This window comes from Mauremys mutica, chromosome 8, assembly GCF_020497125.1.
Source record: "Mauremys mutica isolate MM-2020 ecotype Southern chromosome 8, ASM2049712v1, whole genome shotgun sequence".
Lineage (NCBI taxonomy): Eukaryota > Metazoa > Chordata > Testudines > Geoemydidae > Mauremys > Mauremys mutica.
Window position 1 is genome coordinate 57,233,445 of NC_059079.1, and position 21,255 is coordinate 57,254,699.

Sequence of the window (21,255 nt, forward strand, 5' to 3'; positions counted from 1 at the left end):
TACAGAAGAATATCACAGGCATGTAGGGACAAAATCAGAAAGGCTAAGGCGCAAACTGAATTTTTGAATCAATGACAATAAGAAGAGGTTCTATATATACATAAATTAGGAGCAAGAGAAAGACAAAGGAAAGTATAGGTCCACAACTTAGTGAGGAAGGAGCACTAACAACATATCAAGAAGGCTAAGGTGCTTAATGCCTATTTTGTGTTCATTACAAAGGTTAACTGTGAGCAGATAATTAACACAATTAATATTAACAAGAGAGAAGGAACACAAGCCAATATAGGAAAAAAAACAGGCTAAATAATATTTAGGTAAGTTAGGTGTATCCAAGTCAGCAGGGTGGGCCTGATGAAATTCATCCAAGGGCACTTAAGCTGAAGCAATCTCAGAACTATTAGCAATTATATTTAAGAACACATGGAGGGCTGGTGAGGTCCAGAGGACTAGAGAAAGGCAAACAAGGTACCTATCGCTAAAAAGGGGAACAAAGAAAACCCAGAGAATTATAGATCAGTCAGCCTAACTTCAATATCTGGAAAGATACTGGAACAATTGATTAAACAATAAATCTGTAAGCACCTAGAGGATAATAGGGTAATAAGTAATAGCCAGCATGGATTTGTCATGAACAAATTATGCCAAACCAATCTAACTTCCTTCTTTGAGAGGGTTACTGGCCTAGTGAATAAGGGGGAAAACAGTATATGCGATACATCTTGATTTTAGTAAGGCTTTTTACAGTCCCACTTGACAGTCTCATAAGCAAACTAGGGAAATGATGTTTATAGAAAATTATTAATAGGTGGGTGCATAACTAGTTGAAAGACCATACTCAAAGAGTAGCTATCAATGGTTCACCGTCAAACTGGGAGGATGTGTCCAGTGGGGTCCCCCAGGGGTCTGTCCTGGTCCAGAACTATTCAAATTTTCATTAATTACTTGGACAGTGGAGTGGAAAGTATGTTTATAACATTTGCAGATTACATTAAATTGGGCGGGGTTGCTACTAGTCAGAAGGACAGGATTAAAATTGAAAATGATTTTGACAAATTGGAGAACTGGTCTGAAATAACATGATGAAATTCGATAAAGACAAATGCAAAGTACTACACTTAGGAAGCAAAAAAATCAAATGCACAACTACAAAATGGAGAATAAGTAGTTATACAATAGCACAGCTGAAAAAAAATCTGGGAGTTATAGATGCTCACAAACTGAATATGAGTCAACAATGTAATGTGTGAAAGAGTCCTGTGGCATCTTATAGACTAACAGACGTATTGGAGCACAAGCTTTCATGGGTAAATACTCATTTTGTCAGACGCAATGTGGTTGCAGAAAAGGCTAATTCATTCTGGGGTCCCAAGAGTGTCATGTGTAAGACACAGGAGGTTATTGTCCCACTCTACTTGAAACTGGTGAGACCCCAACTAGAGTACTGTGTCTAGTTCTAGGAGCCACACTTTAGGAAAGATGTGGACAAATTGGAAAGTGTCCAGAGGAGAGCAACAAAAATTATAAAAGGTGTAGAAAACCTCACCTACAAGGAAAGACCAAAAAAACTGGGCATGTTTAGTCTTGAGAAAAGACAACGGGGAGGGGGGAACGATAGTCTTCAAATATGTTACACTGGTATGTTATATGCGTTATATCAGCTGTTATAAAAAGAGGACAGTTATCAACTGTTTTCCATGTCCAATAAAGGTAGAAGAAGTAATTGGCTTAATCTACAACAAGGGAGATTTAGGTTAGACATTAGGAAAAATTTTCTACCTGTAAGGGTATTTAAGCACTGGAACAGACTTCCAAGGGAGGCTGGGAATCTTATCATTGGAGGTTTTTAAGAACAGGTTAGAAAAGCACCAGCCAGTGACAGTCTAGATTTACTGGGTCCTGCCTCAGCGCAGGGGGCTGGAGTAGGTCTCTTGAGCAACCTTCTAGCCCTAAATTGCTATGATTCTATGAAACCTCATTCAGGATATGTCTTCGTTTTCTGTCTCCAGTATCTCTTCTAGAAAATATCTATCAGAGGCAAGATGCAACATTAATCTGATATTTTTAGAAAACAAATATCCACTTGAAAAATTTTTAGCCACCACTTGGTTACACAATTTTCTAAATTACCCAGTGAACTGGCAACTTTGTTCTCATCAAACTAACCTTAAGCCATTTTTAGTAAGATGACTGTTAACTGGTATTCAAATGCAAGGACTAATTCCTTTGGAACTGGGGAATGAAGAGAAGAGGTAGGATTGGTCAAAACAGCAGACATTAATATTACTCTGCTACCCCACTTCAAGTTGTTTCAGCTTCTATGAGCTGAACTAAGACAAATACATGATTTTAGAGCTCTTTTCCTTTCAATAATTCTCTTATCAATTTATTTCTACTGTGAATATTAAGATGTGAAGTCCCCCAGAAAAAAATAAAAGCTCAAGTAGCAGGGAATGGATTTTTTTTTTTTAAATCAGTCATTACCAGTTCAGAAGAAGTTGTTGCTGGTCATGGGTTTCTTAAAGCTCTCAGGTGTCTATCACATATTTCAATTTGTGGAGGAATCAGACATATCATAAACAGCAAAAACTGTTACTGAAGTCTCTAAAAACAATTTTATCCATGTATGCACCTGAAAAAAACGGACTTGACCTCCATCAGGTCAAAATGGAACCTTCCAACAAATCCCATGAACCAGATTTCAAACTAAGTAATCAGCAAAACCTTTCAAAAGTTGCGATAGTTAATACAAAACTGTTTTGAAAACAATGAAATACTAGAAGATGATGATAAAAGAAAGAGCCTCCCTAAACTTGGAATGAATGAAAATGCAAGGTTTGTTCTGAGACAAAAAAATACAAGTTCCAACAACAAATATCACTGAAGGTACTAACAAATGAGAATGTAAAATAGGCTACAGTATCACTGAGTGCGAAAACACAAGTATCTGAATGAGGAAAGATATCATATTATGATATTAACATTTATTCACTCTCTAGAATCTTACCAAAAATTGGGGAAGATACACATAAGTGTAGCTTCACTAACTTGTCTACCAGTCTTACCTGAAATATATATGAAGAACAAAAGTAGATTTTCCAGTAGTGTCAGTATTGGCACAGAAGCATTAGAAATTTATTCCTGCAAAGCTTTGAGTAACAAAGGATGTTAGCGTTCAGAAGACTTCATGCCGAATACTGCCATGAATATCTGTGCAGAAATCCAATTGATAAATGTATTTGTACACACAAAATCCACTGGAATAATTTAGTCCATTTTTTTGTTTGTTTCTTTTGCAAATATTATGCTGGATAATAATTTTATGGGATTCTTGCTACTTGGTTAAAATAGATTTCAAGAAATCACGAAGACTTATATATACTGCAAAGCATTATTATTATCAGATGTTCTCAAACCTTTAACGTTTAATAAATTTTAAATACTGAACCTTTCTGTATTGCCTTTCCCATTTGTTCTTTTAAACAACAACATTCTATACCCCAATTTAGGATTAGTCAAGGGATAATTTTATTGCTATCTTCTGAAGTTTTTTATTCTCTCACCATAAACTGATGTAATAAAATCTGAAAAAAATATAAGCTATTTTCTGCAAATAATCCATGATTGATAGAGCAGAATTTTGTGTGAATTGTGTCCATGAAGATTAAGAGTCTGCAATTTAAGTGGATTAATCCTAAAATCAAGTATGAATCAGACAAATGCAAAGCAAATTTCCCCAGAAGGCCTCACTAACCTTAAAAAATTAAGTAACTGTTGCTATAAAAACCATAATGTTCTCGGCCATTCAGGTAGATTTTTATACTCACTACAGCTGTCCCTTCAGTTCTGATCTTTAGGAGCCATACTTCACTGAGAGGCAACTGTGAGCCAAAGAGATCATATATTCCAAGCCTCCACAGTGAAGAACTGACAGTGGTGCTGAAAATCATTTGCTCACAAGAAGCTGTAAAAACACCACCAAATTTAATAGAAAACGTACTCTGGCCTCTTGCCAGGGTCCCAGAACTGAAAGAACATAAAACAATAGAGCATTACACATAACTCTATACTACAATTCCACAGCCTCTATATTTCTAATTTATGTAAAGTTACCATAAAAAGAAAATACTACAAAGGAGGAGTAATTCTCAGCCTCTCGCATACCATCAATCACATATTTTATATTATCAAAGGTTTCTCCTAATAATTCCCACTACATGTTTTTAAATAACTTATTTATTCCTCAAGCTCCTAAACCAGCTCATCTGCTATCAGAGAAGTTATATGCAAAAATCCAATGTTAATCTTAATGTTACAGCTATTACTTCAAATTGCTTTTGCTCAAGCTCTATGGATGACGAGCTCCAGTTTCATTCTTAAAATCTACCTAGGTGTATAAACATATTGACTTTGCACTGTGTTCCTGATGAGCATATAAACAGAAACCGCTGGATTCTAGATAATGTTGCTGAACACAAAAATAATCTCTCAGATCCAAGTGTTTATATGGCAAATTATCATTATTTATTTAATACAACCGTTAGTGCTCATTGGGTATTTTTGGGTTACAGTCCCTTCACTCAAATATATGCAACCAAAATATATACAGCAATGTTTATTTATTTAAAGTATTGATGCCATATAAAGGCTTATTTATTTAAATGGCCACCCCAGTTATTTGTTTCTTCAGAGCCTCAAAAAGCAAAAAAAATTACAGTCCAAGTTCCAGAATTATGGACAAAAGCTACACCAGCAAAAACATTTTAATTATTTTGTATAATTGTAACATTTTACTTTATAAATTTGGAAACAGAAGTCTTTCAGAGCATGCTTCTAGGCTATCTTCATGTCAAGTTTCAACCCAGTTAGAGAGCCCCTGGATAGACATTTACCTCACTGATCAGGGCTGGGGTGAACAGGGACGGGAGTGATGGAAAGAGAGATGACCTGAGAGGTGCTAAAAAGAGATTCGGGCTGATCACGGGCAGGATGACTGATAGGAGTCCGATCAGGAACCGCTTCCAGCAGGGCACAGGGGATGATGGGATGAAATGAGAGCCCGATGGGATGAAATGAGAGCCCCAGAAGCAGAGGGCGTGACATGGGATGCTAGCGGAGAGCCGCGCAAAGGGAGGAAATGCTGGATTTGGGATTCCTTTTGCGAAAGCCCTGGCAGAAGGGCACAGGGTGACAGACACGCCTCGGCAACCTAGGGGATAGGGAAGTGGGGCGATAGGGGGCTGCTCCAATGAAAGCTCCCGGGAGCGGGGGAGGCTGTAGGATAAGGAGCCGCTGCTGATCGGAGAGAACCCGGGGCTGTCACCTCCCCAGTGACCGGGACCCTCCCTCAGGCACCCCAGCGGCCGGGGATCACACAGCCGGCAGGCAGCCGAGGGGGCCGGTAAGCCGAGCTCCTTCTCGCAGCTCGCACCGCAGCGAGGCCCTGGCTCCCCGCCGAGGGGCGCCCCGAGACCCGCTCCTGCGGCAGCGCTGTCCCGGCGCCCGCCCCTCGGGGCTGAGCGCGCCGGCCCGGCCCGCGTACCTCATACTGGATGTACTGCTTCCGCCACTCGGGCGTGATGTGCGCGGAGAGGTGCTCGGCGAACTTCATCCTGCCGCCCCTACCCGGCCGCCGCCGCGCTCACTCGGCTGCCCCGGAGCCGTCTCCGCGGGACCCTGCGGTGGATGGTGCTAGCGGGCCGCTGCTGCTGCCCCCGCCGCCGCCGCCGCACATGGGCCCCGCTCCTCGCTCCCGCCGCCCGCACTGCGTCCCCGCCCGCCCGGCTCGGGTCTCCTCAGCGCTGCCCTGGCGCCCACTGCGGCCCCGCCGCAGCCGCCGCCATCTTTCTCTCTTCGCTCACCCTGCCCCCCCTCCCGCTAGTAGGACGTCATCACCATGGTAACCGCCACCCACCTCCTCCGACTCAGCGCGGAGACCGGCCGGGGGCGGGGCCTAGAGCCAGAGGGCGCGGCAGGAGTAACAGGGAGCCCCGCCCCCTTCCTTACAAACTTGGCTTGAAAACAGGGAATGCGGAGAGGCCTTTGGGGGCGGGGTTTTTCTCCCTTCGCCCCGCCCATTCCGCAGAAGCACCGCCGCCGCCGTGCAATGCTGCTAGAGGGTGCTGTGGACGCGGGGGCCGTACAGCTAGGCCCACTAGCGTCAGGCAGGTGCTAGAAGGCAGAGAATGCTGCTGCGGGCCAATCGTGGCAGCTCCTCCAAGAGTGCACTGGGTGGCACTGCACAGCACACAAGGGTAGTGAGATGCTTCAGCTGAGAAAGGGGGGGATTGCACTGTTTTGGATAGCGTGGGCTAGTAGCTAGCACCAGACTGGGTTACATGTAAGAAGGAGTGCCTAGGTTGGCCCGTGTGAGTGAGCTGTGGATAGTGGACTGAATATGAGGCAAACAAAGGTCACCCTGTTAGCCAGTGTGGAGGGCAGGCTTGGGTCATGGGATGGGCCGGCATCATAGTGTGGATGGCTACCTACGCCATAGTGTCTGTGCATGGAGAAGGTGGGAACCCCCTACCAATATATTATGCCTAGGACTATATTGAACAATGTGCTAGACAAGAATGGACTTTTGGGACACACAGTATCAAGTAGAAAATATGAATTCCTCACCCCCTCAGTTATGCAAAATCCCAGCCTTTTGAAGCTATGTCCTGAAGAGGGCTGATTACCGGTTCCCACAGTCTCAATATCCAATGCTCAAGCTGTATAAAGGAAAGACTAACCTATGCAGAGTTTGTTCGTTCTGAGCTACACTATTCTGAACTTGTAACCACAGAAAAACCCCTTGGTGGGTTTGAAGGAGTGACTTCTATCAGAACCCTTGCTGGAGTTGAGGGCTAATCTCTGGTAAGCTTATTGGCATGATTGTACATTTTTTTATTTTTAATATGTTTTCTCTGTAATGCTTTCACCTTAAAAATAAATGTGCTTGCTTATAAGGAGTTGTGTGGTAACTTGTGACTGTTGGCAATTACAGCTGTTCATAGCCGTCGATGAGAAAGAGTGCAGACCCTGACTTGTTTAACCAGTCTGGCTTGCTGGGAATATCACAGTGTAGGAAGGGAACTGTGCAGTCGGGGGGGGAAACCCTGGTCAGAAGGGAGAGAGATGAAGGTCTCTGACCAAAAAAAATGGCAACTGAGGAGCCTAGAATGGGTGCCCTCAAGAGACCACAAAAGGGGAATACAGGTGCTGTTGCCCTGAACCGTGACAAAAAGGACAAATCAAACCTCCTGGATCTACGTGCTGTTTTCTTTTACTTGAAGAATGATATTAACTTGTTACAATCATTTATAAAAACAAACATTTCCTCCTAGTAAGTTTACATGCACAGCGATTAATGAGCTTTTTTGTCATCAAGAGAAGAAAGCAGTATAAGTCATATTTGCATAGTCTCTGCTGGTTAACTGAACAGCTAATAGTGCACTGCTAAGATGGAAAACTTCAGTCATAAATCAGCTTTTCCTTTAAAACTACAGTATACTTTGGAGAGCCAGTTTGTTCTGTGGTATAGCAATAGTTAACGGCCATCTTTGCTCCTAGGCCTATTTCCTCCACTTTAACACTGACTCACTCTGGAATCTCTAGCAAGTCATTTAACCTTTCCATTCCTTACCAACTTTATAGGGTGTTGTAAGACTTAATTAATGGCTGTAAAGTTCTTCAGAGCCTTGAGTGAAAAGTTCTATGTAAATGCAGAAATTATAAACATATTATTGAACATACCTGAGTAATCTGTATATTACAGTAACAAACCCACATCCTGGAGCATTATTGAATTTTATATGATGATAAGCAGAAAAGTACTTTATCTTCAGATTTCTTTTCATGTTTTACAGCAAGATACTGCTCGCTCTCTCTGGCCCTAATTCTTCATTCTATCTGAGCTGAGCTTGGCACTTGGAACAGGGAGCTGTGTGCCTAGCCCCAAAGTTAGTTACAGCAGCTTTGGGAGGGCTATAAGAAGTTCTGAATACAGTAGCTTCCTATGGATTGGGGTCCCAGGCCATCCAGCATTTGGCAAGCATTTGGTGGCTTTAGCAGGGCCCAGGACTAGGCTACAAGTGCTGAGCAGATTAGATCTAGATGCTCTTCACTTTGCCAGTTCCCGTCTCACAGTGGAGACCAAGTGGGATGAGGGCAGAGCTCCTGTTCCTTGTTCTACCTGTCCAGGGAGGTGATTTCAAAGGGGGACAATGTATCTCTGAATGCTGGGAATGCCCTGGTTATTTTTACAAAATCCAGCTTTTGTCTCTGTTTTTGTGAACCCTGTAAACTGGCCATCTGAAGCAGCTAAGCTCATGCACTTGATGATGAGTGGGCTGAGCACACAAGCCTCAAGAACCCATCTCCCCAACCTACCAGGCCTGTTGCATGTTGACACCTCCTCCCCCACTCCCCTTCCAAAGCCCTCTCCCCCCGCCCGTCCTCCTCCACACAAGTTGCTGAAGCAGCCTTTCTCCACATGAATCCACAGAGTGACAGGAAAGGCGAGGGAGAGGCTGTTGGGCTGAGGAGACATGCCTTTGTCCCTCACCCTCCCTCTCAGGCATAACCCCCCAAAGTGTTGCCACCCATGCATCATCACTCCTACCCCCATTTGAAAGGTGTCTTGGCTTTTTAATTTGAAAATCTGGTCATCCCTAGGTGAATTCTCCCACCCACCCCCATTGCACCAAAGAAAGCCTGTAGAAGGAGTGAGGTCAGGACCATTCTTCTGACCCTTTCTAGCCTGGGGAGGGGGATGAAGTGCTTCCCTGGGTATCCTCCAATCCATGCAGCACTAGTGTGAATCAATAGGGGTGGAGTGCATGCATGAGAGGGAAAGAGCATGTGTGTGAGATGGGGAGGGCAGTGTGTGAGTGTGAGAAAGTATAGGAGCTATTGGGCAGGGAACAGATTCAGAATAAGGGAGGAGACAGATGGGAAGAATGAAAGAATATGCAGGAAGGAGGAAGATAGAAGAGAATGGTGGAGGAGGGAAATTAGAATGAGGGATAAGACTGCAGAAAAATGGAGGAAAAGAAAAGTTGGAGTGAAGGAACAGAAATGGTAAAGGAGGAAGAAGAAAAGCAAAGGAAAGAGTGAGTTAATTAAATATATTTAATACCCAAGCATTACAATAGACAAATACTTAATACTTGTGCAGCTCATAGACTTCTACCACAACTGCCTTCAATATACCAAAGCTGTTTGTGTGTGATTGTGACCGAATGTACTGCTGTATTCACATGCAACACACTATTGTAATAATTTCTTTACAAAATATGCCTTGTGCGATATCATTTGAAAATGAACAACTCACTGGTCAATAATATGGTGAAATGTGTGTAGCAACATTATAATGTAAAGCTATGAACATAAAAAGAAATTATGATTAAAATGTGTTTACCAGACAAGTGTGGGGACGGGGGTAAATCTGTTCCTCAGAGACAAAGGACAAACTGATGCCTCTAGTCAGTTGTCATCAAAGTCGATTGGCTATCACCGGTCAAGTGGCCATTCCTTGGCAATGGATGGAGGCAGGAACAGATTGATTTGCATTTTAATAAACAACAACATGGGACCTCTTTCACCATGAGATTCCATGTCTCTATCCTCACAGTGAGAGCAAACTTTATCTAGGGGCAACCCTCAGGAAAATGCATTTCAAAGAGTGACTGCACTATAAAAGGGAGGGGTAAGAACAACCCAGATATTCATGCTTTCTTTCTCTTCCTCTCTTTCTCACCTGAGAAGACAAAGGAACCAGCGTTTGGATTTCAGGAGGGGTCCTGACCTGAGAATTTGATCAGCCCTGTTGCTCCAAACAATAAGAAGTAGTAAGAATTTCACCTTGAACTAAGCCTAGTTAAAGTTCTAGCACTAGAAAATGTTTTATCTTTATTTCCCTTGTACTCATTTCTGACTTCAATGCCTTATACTTGTACTCACTTAAATAAAATTGTTTTATTCTTTAATCAAATCCAGTGCTGAGTTTACACTGAATTGTTTGGTAACTCCAATTAAAGTAGCAAACTGTTGTACACTGATCCCTTACAGGGGAATGGACCTCTAATATTTGAACTGTCCAGGAGAGATCTGCACAGTGCAACACATGTTTTGGGGAAAAAATGGGACTGGGAATGTGCTGGGGTCTCCCTGCATGTAGTAACCAAGTCTGTGAAAGCCAGAGTGGGGCTAATGTGACAGGCTGATGGGGTCAGAGTTGTTGGACCAAGGCTGCAGCTATGCAGACAGTCAGGGTGTGACTTGCATGCTTGCAAGCTGTTTGTGGGAAGCCCAGTTTGGGAGCTATAGCAGCAAAGCATTGTGAGCCCCCCCATTCCAAGGTTACAGGGCAGATGGTGACACAGCCCCTCACTGGTCTGGATTGCACCCTGGAATGTGACAGTAGTTACACAGATTGTGCACAAAGGGCTCTGGTAAATTGAGGGGAATTCTGCTACATGTTTGACAACCATGCCAAAGATGCTGTCTGGGCCGCTTCTGCCTGCCCATCTGGCATTTGGAGAAAAATGATTAGGACTTGAGAGGAGCAGGGTGGCAGTTGATTCAGGCAGGATAAAGTGTGTCAGGGTAGTGGAAGGCCTATATGGGAAGAAATGTGTTGTCAGCTGGTCAAAGAATAACTCAGTCCTGCTCTTAGAATGGAGAGGATATGGGAAACAGCCTTTTGATCCCTCCTGACCAAAGAAAAGATCACAAGGAAGGCCCAAAGTCCAAGCTGAGAGCAATCCTTGTATGTACAAAGGCACTGGTGGCCTGTAAAATACAAATTTTCAGAGACTATGAAGCTCAGAGTAAGGGATGCATTAAAACACTGAGGTCCAGACCCTCAGTCCCACCCTCCCCATCCAGTTGCTTTGCACTGCTCAGGCAGCACAAAGCAGCCAGAAAACAGCCCTAAGTGGAATAACTAGCCTGAGTTGCTTGCATAAGGGAATCTCTGGGTGGTGTAATACCAATGTAGCAGCTAAGTGCCACCTGCTCCCCACTCTCCACCTGCAGCAGAGGTGCATATCGGGGCAGACAAAGAACTGAGAAGTATATGGCTGGAGTATGGTGCACCAGCTCTCTTGGGCCAGCGGACCAGCCATTGGGACTGTCACTGCTGTTGTAATTTACAGCAGCTCTGAAGCTACTCTAAGTTGTATCAAGGGCTAAACAAGCCCAGCTGCTCCTCAGATCAAGGGAGGTAGAATGATAGCTTAGAGCACAGCTCAGAAAGACCTAAGGATCTGGCCCACTTAGTCAATTGTCGGAATAAATATTAATGGTACTAGAGGCAAGATGTGGTCAGAATTCAGTTCCTGAGATGACTCTGTCTTCCCTGCTGATAGGGGTTGGGAGTGCTGTGGTGAGCCGAATGCTCATCCCTGAAGGAGGATAGAGGGCATCCCACTTGAGTGATCCTCTCCAGCTAACCCATGAGCCTGGTGGACAGATTCCATAGGGAATAGCATCAATCCCTTCTCGGTCTAAGGGACACACTGGCCTGATACACTGCTCTACAAGAAGGGCTGTTACAGATCAAAAATTCTCTCCCAAGATAAAGAGAAGTGGGGGGGGGGGGGGGGCAGGCAGGCTCAGCAAGGCAGGATCCAAGTGTGGAGGGGCTTAGTGTGGGAAGATCCAGGTGTAGGTAAAGAGGGTTCTGTGTGAGGCAATCTGGGTGCAAGTGGCTCAGTGGGGGATCTGGATGCACAGGGGCTTGTTGTGGGGTTCTGGTTCAATGGTAATGGGACTCTGCAGGGGGGTCCAGGTGAAGGTGGTTGGGCCTCAGTGTGTGGGGAGTTAGGGTGTGGGGGATAGAGCTCAATGGGGGGATCTGGGTGTGGGGAGCTTAGTGGGGGGGGTCTAGATGCTGGGGGAGTGGGGCTTCGTGGAGTGGGGATCCAGGTGCAGCTGATTGGGGCTCAGTAGGGTGAGGATCCAGGTGCAGGTGGCTTATTGGGGAGGTCCAGGTAGCTTATTGGAGCTTGTCGGGGGGGGGGGGTTATGGGTACAGAGGGGGGGTGAGGCCCAGCAGGAGGGTCTGGGTATGAGTGGGTCTGAATGCATGGGGGTTGGGCAGATGGGGGAGCAGCTCCCTCTACAGAGATCCCTCCCCCTGCAGCTGAGGAGTGATGGGTGCAGGAAGCATGTCGGGGGGAGGACAGTTTACAGAGTTTCCTGCAGCTGGGGAAGAAATCTGGGGGTGGGTCTGACCCGGCCTCAGATGCCATGCAGAGGAAGAGGAAGTCCTGTCCTCTCCAGCCCAGTCGGGTCTAGCAGCTGAGCCCAGTGTAGGGAAGGAGCCACCAGCCAGGTCTTTCTCAATCCCGCCCCCTGCCCCAAAGTGATTTTCCTCTCTGCCAGCTGCCCTGGGCACCTGAAACATACTGCTGGAAAGGGTCGTATGACTGATTTTGTGGCTTCCCTTTGCTTCCCCATCAGAAAGTCATTTTTCTGTGGGGAAGCAAAGAAATCTGCGGGGGACATAAATTCTGCCCATGCACAATGGTGCAGAATTCCCCCAGGAGCTAAGTTCCCTGTAAGCTGTACAGCCGTGCAGCAGCCTTCTTAGTGCTGCATAGGCGCTCAGGGAACCTGCCTGGGGACCTGCCAGGGGAGGGGTGCCCCTCCCCCAGCTCCAACCTAGCCTGGCCCCCAATCTGCCAGGGTGCCCCTCCCTCAGCCCCAATTCTGCCACAGCCAGGGCACCTGGACTGGCCAGGGTGCCCCTACCCTGGCCCAAATCCAGCCAGGGCCGGGGTGGCTCAGCCCAAACCCAGCTGGAGTGCCCTAGCCAGCCCCGACCTGCAGCTGCACCCCTCCCCTGGCCTGAGCCCAGCCCCATCCCAGGCCTGCCGGGGGAGGGGCACCCATCCTGCAGCCTCAACCCCAGAGCTGCCACAGTGGAAAGAGGCACCTCTCCCTGCCAGCCCAAGTGCTGCTGCAGGGAGAGAGAGCTGGGAGGAGCCCTCTCTCCCTGCCATAGCTCTGGAGCACCCTCCTGCACCCCAAACCCCCATCCCCGGCCCCACCACAGAGCCAGCACCCTCAGCTGGAGCCCTCACACCTCTGCACCCTAACCCTCTGTCCTAGCCCTGAGCCCCCTCCCACACTCCGAACCCCCTAACCCCACCCCACATGAATTTTGTTATGTGCACCAATATGAAGGTGATGTGTCACACATCACCTCCATATTGGTGTACATAACAAAATTCATTCCACACATGTTTGGGAAAACTTAGAGGGAACACTGCTCAGGAGTAGTTTTTGTTAAAACAAATGAAAAAGCAAGTTTCTAGCCCTGGTGTACAGAAATGTTTGAAAACTAGAGCTGGTCAAAAATAATATGAAAAATTTGCCTTTTTTCAAAAATAAAAATGTTCATGGGAAAATATTTTGTGTTTTCAAATATCCCATTTTTCAACACAGCCCAAAAATAAAAAATGTTCAGTTTCCATTTTCTCCTTTCCTTCCCCCTCATTTCTAGTGGCAAAATAGAAAAAGGTTTGGAGAGGGGGAAAAAGAAGTGCAGGAGGAGGAGGAGGGAGGGTGAGAAAACATTTCCTATGAAAAAAATTGGATAAAAAATTGTTCCTTTTTGAAATCAGTAGAAAGAAAGGGGTGGGGGGGTTCCTTCACAAAGATTTTTACCATTTTATCACTAGCTTTATTGCCAAGGTGAGCAGAGTGTATCCAATGGAGCACCACCAGGCTGACTCTGCAGACAGCCTGAAACAATAACTCTGAAAGGTGTGAACTGCACCATGAATCCCAGTAGGGTGTTAAATCCAAGACCCACTGCTCTAGGGGGCCCTTGCCAACACCACTCTAGCACAGAGAGGACTCTCTGTGTAATAGGAGAGGAGGATGTTGGCCCAACCCTTGCAGATAAACCCTATGTCATGGGCAGGCTGGCCCTTTGAGCTAAGCTTGGTTCTACCTTGCCCACTCCACAGCTATCCCTCAGCCTCACTGATGAGCTGGTGATGTAAGGGCTAATGAGTGACTGTCACTGGATGTCATGGAGCTTAATTAGACAGACTGCCTCCAGCTGTGGTGGTGAAATAGTGAAAGCACTAGTTTGGAGAGAGATGCCAGAGGAACTCATGGGGTGGGTGAGGAAGAATACCCCTGAGTCAGAGCCTACAACAGGAGAAAGAGACCTACAGGGAGTAGAGTAGGCTCCTGTGGGGGAGCCCAGAGATAGGGCCTACAGGGGGCTGGGATATCCTCTGAGGTAAACTGCTGGAGTTCCTGGCAAAGGGAAGTAGTGGGAGAAAAGCCGTTCAAGGGAATCTCTCTAGGGGCCCAGATATGGAGGATTTCAGTTGAACCTGAGAGGGACAGAAGAATTATAAGTCTGGATGCTGTTTGTGAACTCTAAGTTGGACTGTTAGTTACCCCAGAAGGGCAGTGAACTGTTCTGGGACTTGGCTGGAGGGATGAGCTACAGAAAACCCAGAGAGGGAGAAGATGCCAGCTAGGACTGGCCATTGTGGGGCCAAGGAAGTGGTAGCCAAGGAGGGTGCAATAGGTCAAGTCCCCTGCAAGGATTTGTTGAGACCTGATGGGGGCCTGTGAGATGAGGATGTGTGCTTACACCCTTAGTGCTGGAGAGTCAATATTGGGGGACCCTCCTGCTCCTACCCCTGCTCCTTTCTGGTGAGCACAGGGGACCTTGTTGCCATCCCTGCTGTTCTGAAGGAGTGGGAGATGCTACTGCCACTACTAAGGGAGGAGAAGCTGGCCCTCTCCTATTGCTGTCCTAAGCAAGGAGGGGGCAATTCCACAGGAATTGAGCCACGTGTCATGGTTTACTTAGTGCCTTGGATTGCCTTAATCCACCACTCCCCATCCCCCCAGTGTTATGCTGATGTAAATTTGCAGTACTACCAACCCCAAGCATTCAAAAGTCACTAACCAAGCCTGCCCCGCCCCCCAATCATGAGATTGGCTTAACAATCCTACGATGTTTGTTTACATTATTTTGCTTTGCCTTCAGGCAACTGAACATTTATGGTGCCCTTGGGTCCAGTGGTGCTGGAACAATTTTTATAGTGGAGTTGCTGACAATGGAAACCATGTAGTTGAGTTGTAATTACTACTTCAAGCCAAGGGGTGTTTCAGCACCTATGCTTGGGTTGTGTTCTCAAAATTCTTGGCAACTGTGAAGGCTAGAAACTTGTGGTTGTTTTTAATGAAAGCTGAGATTCTCATGTAATGTGATTCCAGGTACTGAGGCTTTAAGTAAAATGCCAAATAATGTGAGACTCAGGATTAAATCATAAATGGAATGCTGCAGTGGTTAGGGGATAATTATAGGGGTTGGTTGGAGGCTCAGGGGCCATTTAAACTGTGGCTGTATTCCAAACTGTGGTGGACACTTATTTAGAGACCAGTCCTGCTCCCACTGAAGTCAATAGCAAAATTCTTATTGATTTCAATGTGAACAACATCAGAGCATAAATTGGCAGAATCTATTTGATGTGATTTAGCAGAACTCTGTCACAGGATCAGTGTCCTGACTTGTGAAAATACATCTTTGCATTGAGACTTACTCAGCAGCAACAGCAGATCATTTGGTGACAACATTCTAGCTCACTGATACCATCTCTTAATTATCTTTGGAGAAAACCATTTAATGAACAGAGATTTAGTGCCCTTCAATAGGAACTTCAGACTCAACAATCCAAGCAGTGCTGACCTTAAAAAGACCTAAACACTTATCACAGTTAGATGTACATGTAATGGATCAGAGGGTTTTAATATATTACCTTTGCAAATGTAAACTTATACCAGATAAAATCATCTAGGACCTGATTCTGCTCCAACTGAGGTCAGCAGCAATGAGTTGGATGGGAGCAGACCCTGGTGATACACTGCTGCAATTTCAATCCTTTGAATACAACACAGTGCTTGGAAACAATGTGCAACTGAACATGGAGATAATGATCTGTTTGAGATAAATCATCTCTTCTAATTTGCTATATGCATTACATGAAATCTATCATGTAAATTGATGCTTGTCATAAATTTGTCACTTCTCATCATATCTTGTGTAGTTCAGGGTACTGAAAATAATTAGGGCCTGATTTTCTATTGCCCTGAACCTTGTGTAGCCATGTACTGGAGTGCAATGTGGGTGTCAAATGCTATGATATACACATCTATAGTGTAGATAACTACACCAGATGCAATAGAATTGAATTCTTACTACTTATACTATTAAAATATGCAATAACTCATGGGGACAAATAGCCAATCATCCAAAAAACTGACTCCCACATCAATTCCATTCTTCCCCTGGCATGACTTTAATAATAACGTTGAGCCATACGTAGGCTTTGCAGCACACTTCAAAATATTTCACAATTTTCGCTCAATCCCGCACCCCTAATGAATATAGGAAAGAGAGGGCAATATTAAAGGAAGGTTTAAGAACCAAATCTTATGGGCCTTGTGGGCTCTCTGAAGTGGGGAGAGCTCTGCAGCAGTCTGATTGACCTGTCAGGCCAATATGGTAGGGGAATACAAAGGGGAAGTAGAATGTTTAGCTGTACCTACAGTTTCCAGGCCTGTGTTTTCTTAGCACGTTACTGAGGTCAAATGATTTAATTTTATGCTATATATAAAATTAAGCAATGAACTTCAAACATCCTGAATGTTGGGAAAGCTCAGATCTGATTCTAGACATTTCAGCTTGGCTCACCTCACAAGGTTTCCTGTATTTATACCGAAGGATCCTGATTCTCAGTGACCCCATTCCTGCACTTGTGCAGATAGGCTGGGAGGTCGGTCAAAAATAGCTTTAAGCTACCTTTGTGCTCCCTTGTATTCTGTGGCTGTAGAGGGGCCTGCCTAGCCCCTCTTGTAGCCCCTCTGCCTAGCCCTTCTTAGAGCAGCCTCGGGGCTATTGTTACCTATACTCTGAATCCCATGGTCCCCTCTGACCCCAGCCCCTACCAGCCATAGTGCAGTACATTCCTATCATGCCCCCACAATCCAGGGAGGCTCCCTCTAGGGGAAAATTTTTGTCAAGGGGGCATTTCTGTCCATTTGAAGCCCCTTTCATGCTGCCTGAATCTGGCCCTTATGCTTTTCTTATTCCATTTCTTTTTCTAATAAAAAGTTTCCAGTGTAATTTTCAGTCATACTCTGTTAAAAAAAAATCACGTGTTTTAAAACCGAACAAGGAAAAGACAGGCGTAGGCTTTCTGCCAGTGCAGTCTGGCACTTGCTTTTGTCCAGAGCATATAGAATAACTTATAAATAGACTGGGGTTTTAAAATAATTATACTTGGAAAGATTCTACATGGCTCAGGAGGAAACACTTTTCAAAAGAGCTGTTTTAGAAACATCTTTGAGGAGAAATGTTTGCTTTCCTGTCTCTGCAGAATTCATAAACCCATTAAGGGGCTGATTTTCAAAAGGGGGGAACAATGAGACACACCCACAGAAACCTATCTTTGGGACCTTCTAATTAAATAGGTAATGCACCCCTGCCATATGGACCTGGCCTTTTAAGACACCTAGATATATAAAGGACAGGTAATTTTAGAGGCACAAATACTTGTCTCCTGATCCCCATGCCTCACAACCAGAGTGCAAGGAAGTGAACACACCAAAGCTATACAGGCCATTGCTCAAAAACCCTTTTAACTCTCCTATGTGTCAGAATCCTGAGGTACAACTTCTTCTTCTCCCCCAACAAAATATGAGTAGTTAATTAAGGTTTTTTTAAAGGCCTGATCCTGAGAGATTTTGAACACCTGCTATTCCTAATGAAGGAGTCGAGACAGCACAACCATAGCCTGAGTCAAATGAAAGGTATTCCTACGTAATTACCCACCAATTTATAAAGCTGTATGTGTGCGTCCTCCCATGTAGCTCTTGGTCCTGGAAAGATATACAGAGGCATTTTAGAGGAAGTGACAGAGGGATCAGAGAAGGAGAAGTAACTATTCTCTACATCCCCAGAAAGACTTTACCTGCTGAGACAATCATTTCTCAACTTGAAGTAAGGAGCAGGTGTTCAAGAGATACACATTGGAAGGGAGGGAAATAATAATAAAAACAGGTCATTATTGATCTTGGCCAGGAATTACAAGAGGATTTAGCAAATCATAACACGAGGCGTTGTCATGCCTGCAATGATCAATATGACAGCAGCTTTAGGCTTCCTACTACAGAGGCTATGTAGACTGCTATAAGGGACACTCCTGGCATTACCCAATCGGCTGCTAGCCAAGCCATTATACACTTTGTCGATACTATTCTGAAGAAATGTGATCTATATATTAGATTTCCTATGGCCAGCAGCACAAAATGCACAAATCCTCTGACAGAGAGAAATGGAGCTTATTGATTTCATGTGCACTCCTCCTCCCCCTTTGGCACCTGCTGAGGGTGTGATGGGGAACATCATAAACAGGAGGGCCTTTTATTCCCCAGTACACAGACAGCGCACAATGTCAGATCAGGAATGTCCTAACCCAATTGTCTGGAAATTGTTATGATGTGTATATGCTCAGGCAGGCTACCCTACAGCATCTGTTTGGGTCAGAGTAAGTCAATAGTAGTGGCTACTGGGAAATAATAATGCACTTTATGGGTCTGATCCAACATCCATGGACATCAAGAGGAGTCCTATATCTTCAAAACACTTTGCAAATAGTGACTAAGTTAACTATGTCACAGGTCAGGGCTACTGCACCTGTGTTCCCCTGTGTGATCCACCAAGGGTGCCCACTCAGGATTCTGGGTCCTCAGCCATCACCTCTCCTGAGTAGAGACGCGAGTCTCTCCCTCTCTTGAGTGCGGTATTTCCAGACTGTACAGTTCCCCCTCTACTCTCTGAATTCCCCAGCAAGTCAGACTGCCTAAGCATTTGACAACCATCCTGTATATTTTCTTTCTGTAGAACCTTTGGGACTGAGCCCTCACATGCCCTTTCTTATCCTTGTTACCCCAAAACCTTTGGGTGTAAACTTCAGACCTGATCCTCCAACTCCCATCTCTGATCCAATTTCTAAGGAGTGAGCAGGATGTACCTTTGTCCCCCAAGGGGCTAGCTGTCCCAACAATGAGTTGAGGTTTCCCACTCCCTGGAGTGATCACAAGCAGCCATTCTTTGGACCAAAGGGAGAAATAACGTAGGGCCACCTCCTGGTAAAGTGGCTCTCAACCTCTCACTGCTTTTAACAGCAGAGGGGTTGGGCAAAGGAGATTCTTCAAACCTCCCCCACAGCTAAATTCCTTTCTCTTCCCCACATTTACATCAGGGCCCAGGGGACTTGGGCAGCCTAACCTCAACTTCTCTGGGAGGAGTACTGATCCTCCACCCCACTGAGTCAAGATGAGGAGAATTCCCTCTCCCACTGGGCTCAAGGTCCTTTAAGTTTTCACAGACCCTCAGGCTGTCACAGACTATGGGATGAAGTCTCCCCTCCTTCCTCACTGTAGTTACCTTTGTCATCTCCCAAGCAGCTGTCCCACACTTTATTTGAGCATTTTTCACCCTGGGTGGGGGATCATATAGATTTGGCAGTGCATCCTAGCTGCCTCAGTGTCCCTACTTTTGGCTGGACACTGCCACCGCCAAGCTCTGAACTGCCTCTGGGTCTCTGGGAACCTATTTCCCTGATTTGGGCTTCAGGACTCAGAAAACTCCACTGCAGTCAGTCGGCCTTGTCACTCCCCACTCCTTCACTCCTCTTGGATACTGGCGGGGGGCTCCACCCCCTCCTTCCTGTTAGCTACCTCATTTGCATTTTAGCTAACACAGTCTAGGGTAGTGATTCATCCCTTCTGCTTTCAAAACCATCCCCAAAAGCAAAGAATAGGGAATATCTGACAAGCCACCTCCAGGAAATTGCAAGAAATTGCCGTATCTGTCACAAACTGCACAGTACTGCTCTGAGCTAGGTAAGTGAATGTCATTATCTCCATTTGTGGAGGGGGGTGGGAAACAAACGCGGAGGGCCAAATTCTGATCTGGTGTAAGTGGGGGTGATTCCGCTGACTTCACTGAATTCGGCATCCATTTACACTAGGTCTGCATTTGACCAACAGAGTATGAGTGCCTTGCACTATGTCACGCAGAAAGCTAGTTGCAGAGCCAGGTTTAGAACTCAAGAGCTCCTGGGAGCTACTCCCATGACTGGCAGGTAGCAAGGAGCATCATAGGCAGGGCTGGAGGACCGAGAAATAAAACCTTTCTTTGCAGCCCTGTTCCCATAGCTGCTCTTTGAATTTTCATTAGGATCTCATGTGTAGACCCACTTGGTTGGCAATGCCTACAAGTAATAATGAGAAGTCTTGGCTTTTGACAGGGGTAGCCAACCTGAGCCTGAGAAGGAGCCAGAATTTACCAATGTGCATTGCCAAAGAGCCACAGTAATACATCAGCAGCCCCACATCAGCACCCCCACACAGCTCCCAGTGCCTCCCACTGACCAGCAGCCCCACCGATCAGTGCTTCCTCCTCCCTTTCCCTCCCCGCATCTCCTGATCAGCTGTTTCATGGTGTGCAGGAGGCTCTGGGCAGGGGAGGAGCAAGGGCATGGCAGGCTCTGGGGAGGGGGCGGGAAGGAGTGGAGTGGGGGCAGGGCCTGTGGCAGAGCCAGGGGTTGAGTAGTGAGCACTAGGGTGACCAGTCATCCCAATTTTATCGGGACTGTCCCAATATTTGCTTATTTGTCCCGCGTCCTGACCTACCTTCGGTTGGGACACGAATTGTCCCGATATTTTGCCTCTGCTCACAGGCGGAGTGGAGCCCGGAGGGGGCTCGTGCCCCCCCGCCCCAACTCCACTCCCTCCTTCCCCCATTGGATCCCTCCCCAAATCCCCGTCCTGGCCCCACCTCTTCCCCAAGCACACCGCATTCCTCCTCCTCCCCCTCCCTCCCAGGCTTGCACTGATCAGCTGTATGGTGGTGCAAATGGTGGAAGGAGGGGGGAGGTGGAGACGGAGCGGAGGCAAGCTGGTGTGGGGCGGGGAGGCAGGGTGTGGAGCTCCAGCGGCCATTTTCCCCCCCCCCTTTTTTTTTTTCGCTGGAGGGAGCGGGGAAGTGGAGATGGAGCGGAGGCAAGCTGGTGCAGGGCGGGCGGGCGTGCAGCTCCAGTGGCTGGTTTTTTTTGCTCTGCCCTCCCCTCGTCTCGATATTTCACCTGTGTGATCTGGTCACCCTAGTCAGCATCCCCCAGCACATTGGGAAGTTGGCGCTTCCCAGCTCCAGCCCCGGAG

At 46.1% G+C, this 21,255-nt stretch overlaps 1 protein-coding gene across 2 annotated transcripts in view; it reads right to left on the minus strand.

The window, feature by feature from the left end:
* XPR1 (xenotropic and polytropic retrovirus receptor 1) overlaps window positions 1-21,255 on the minus strand; it is a 306,687-nt gene that overhangs the window by 237,760 nt on the left and 47,672 nt on the right. The window contains exon 1 of one of the 2 annotated variants that reach the window (XM_045026957.1): window positions 5,543-5,749. The exons of the other annotated variant lie outside the window; for it this stretch is intronic. Within the exon in view, the coding sequence (XP_044882892.1) occupies window positions 5,543-5,611 (69 nt within the window). The 5' untranslated portion in view covers window positions 5,612-5,749. Of the gene's footprint in view, window positions 1-5,542; window positions 5,750-21,255 lie in introns of those variants that run through there. 2 annotated transcript variants of the gene reach the window in all.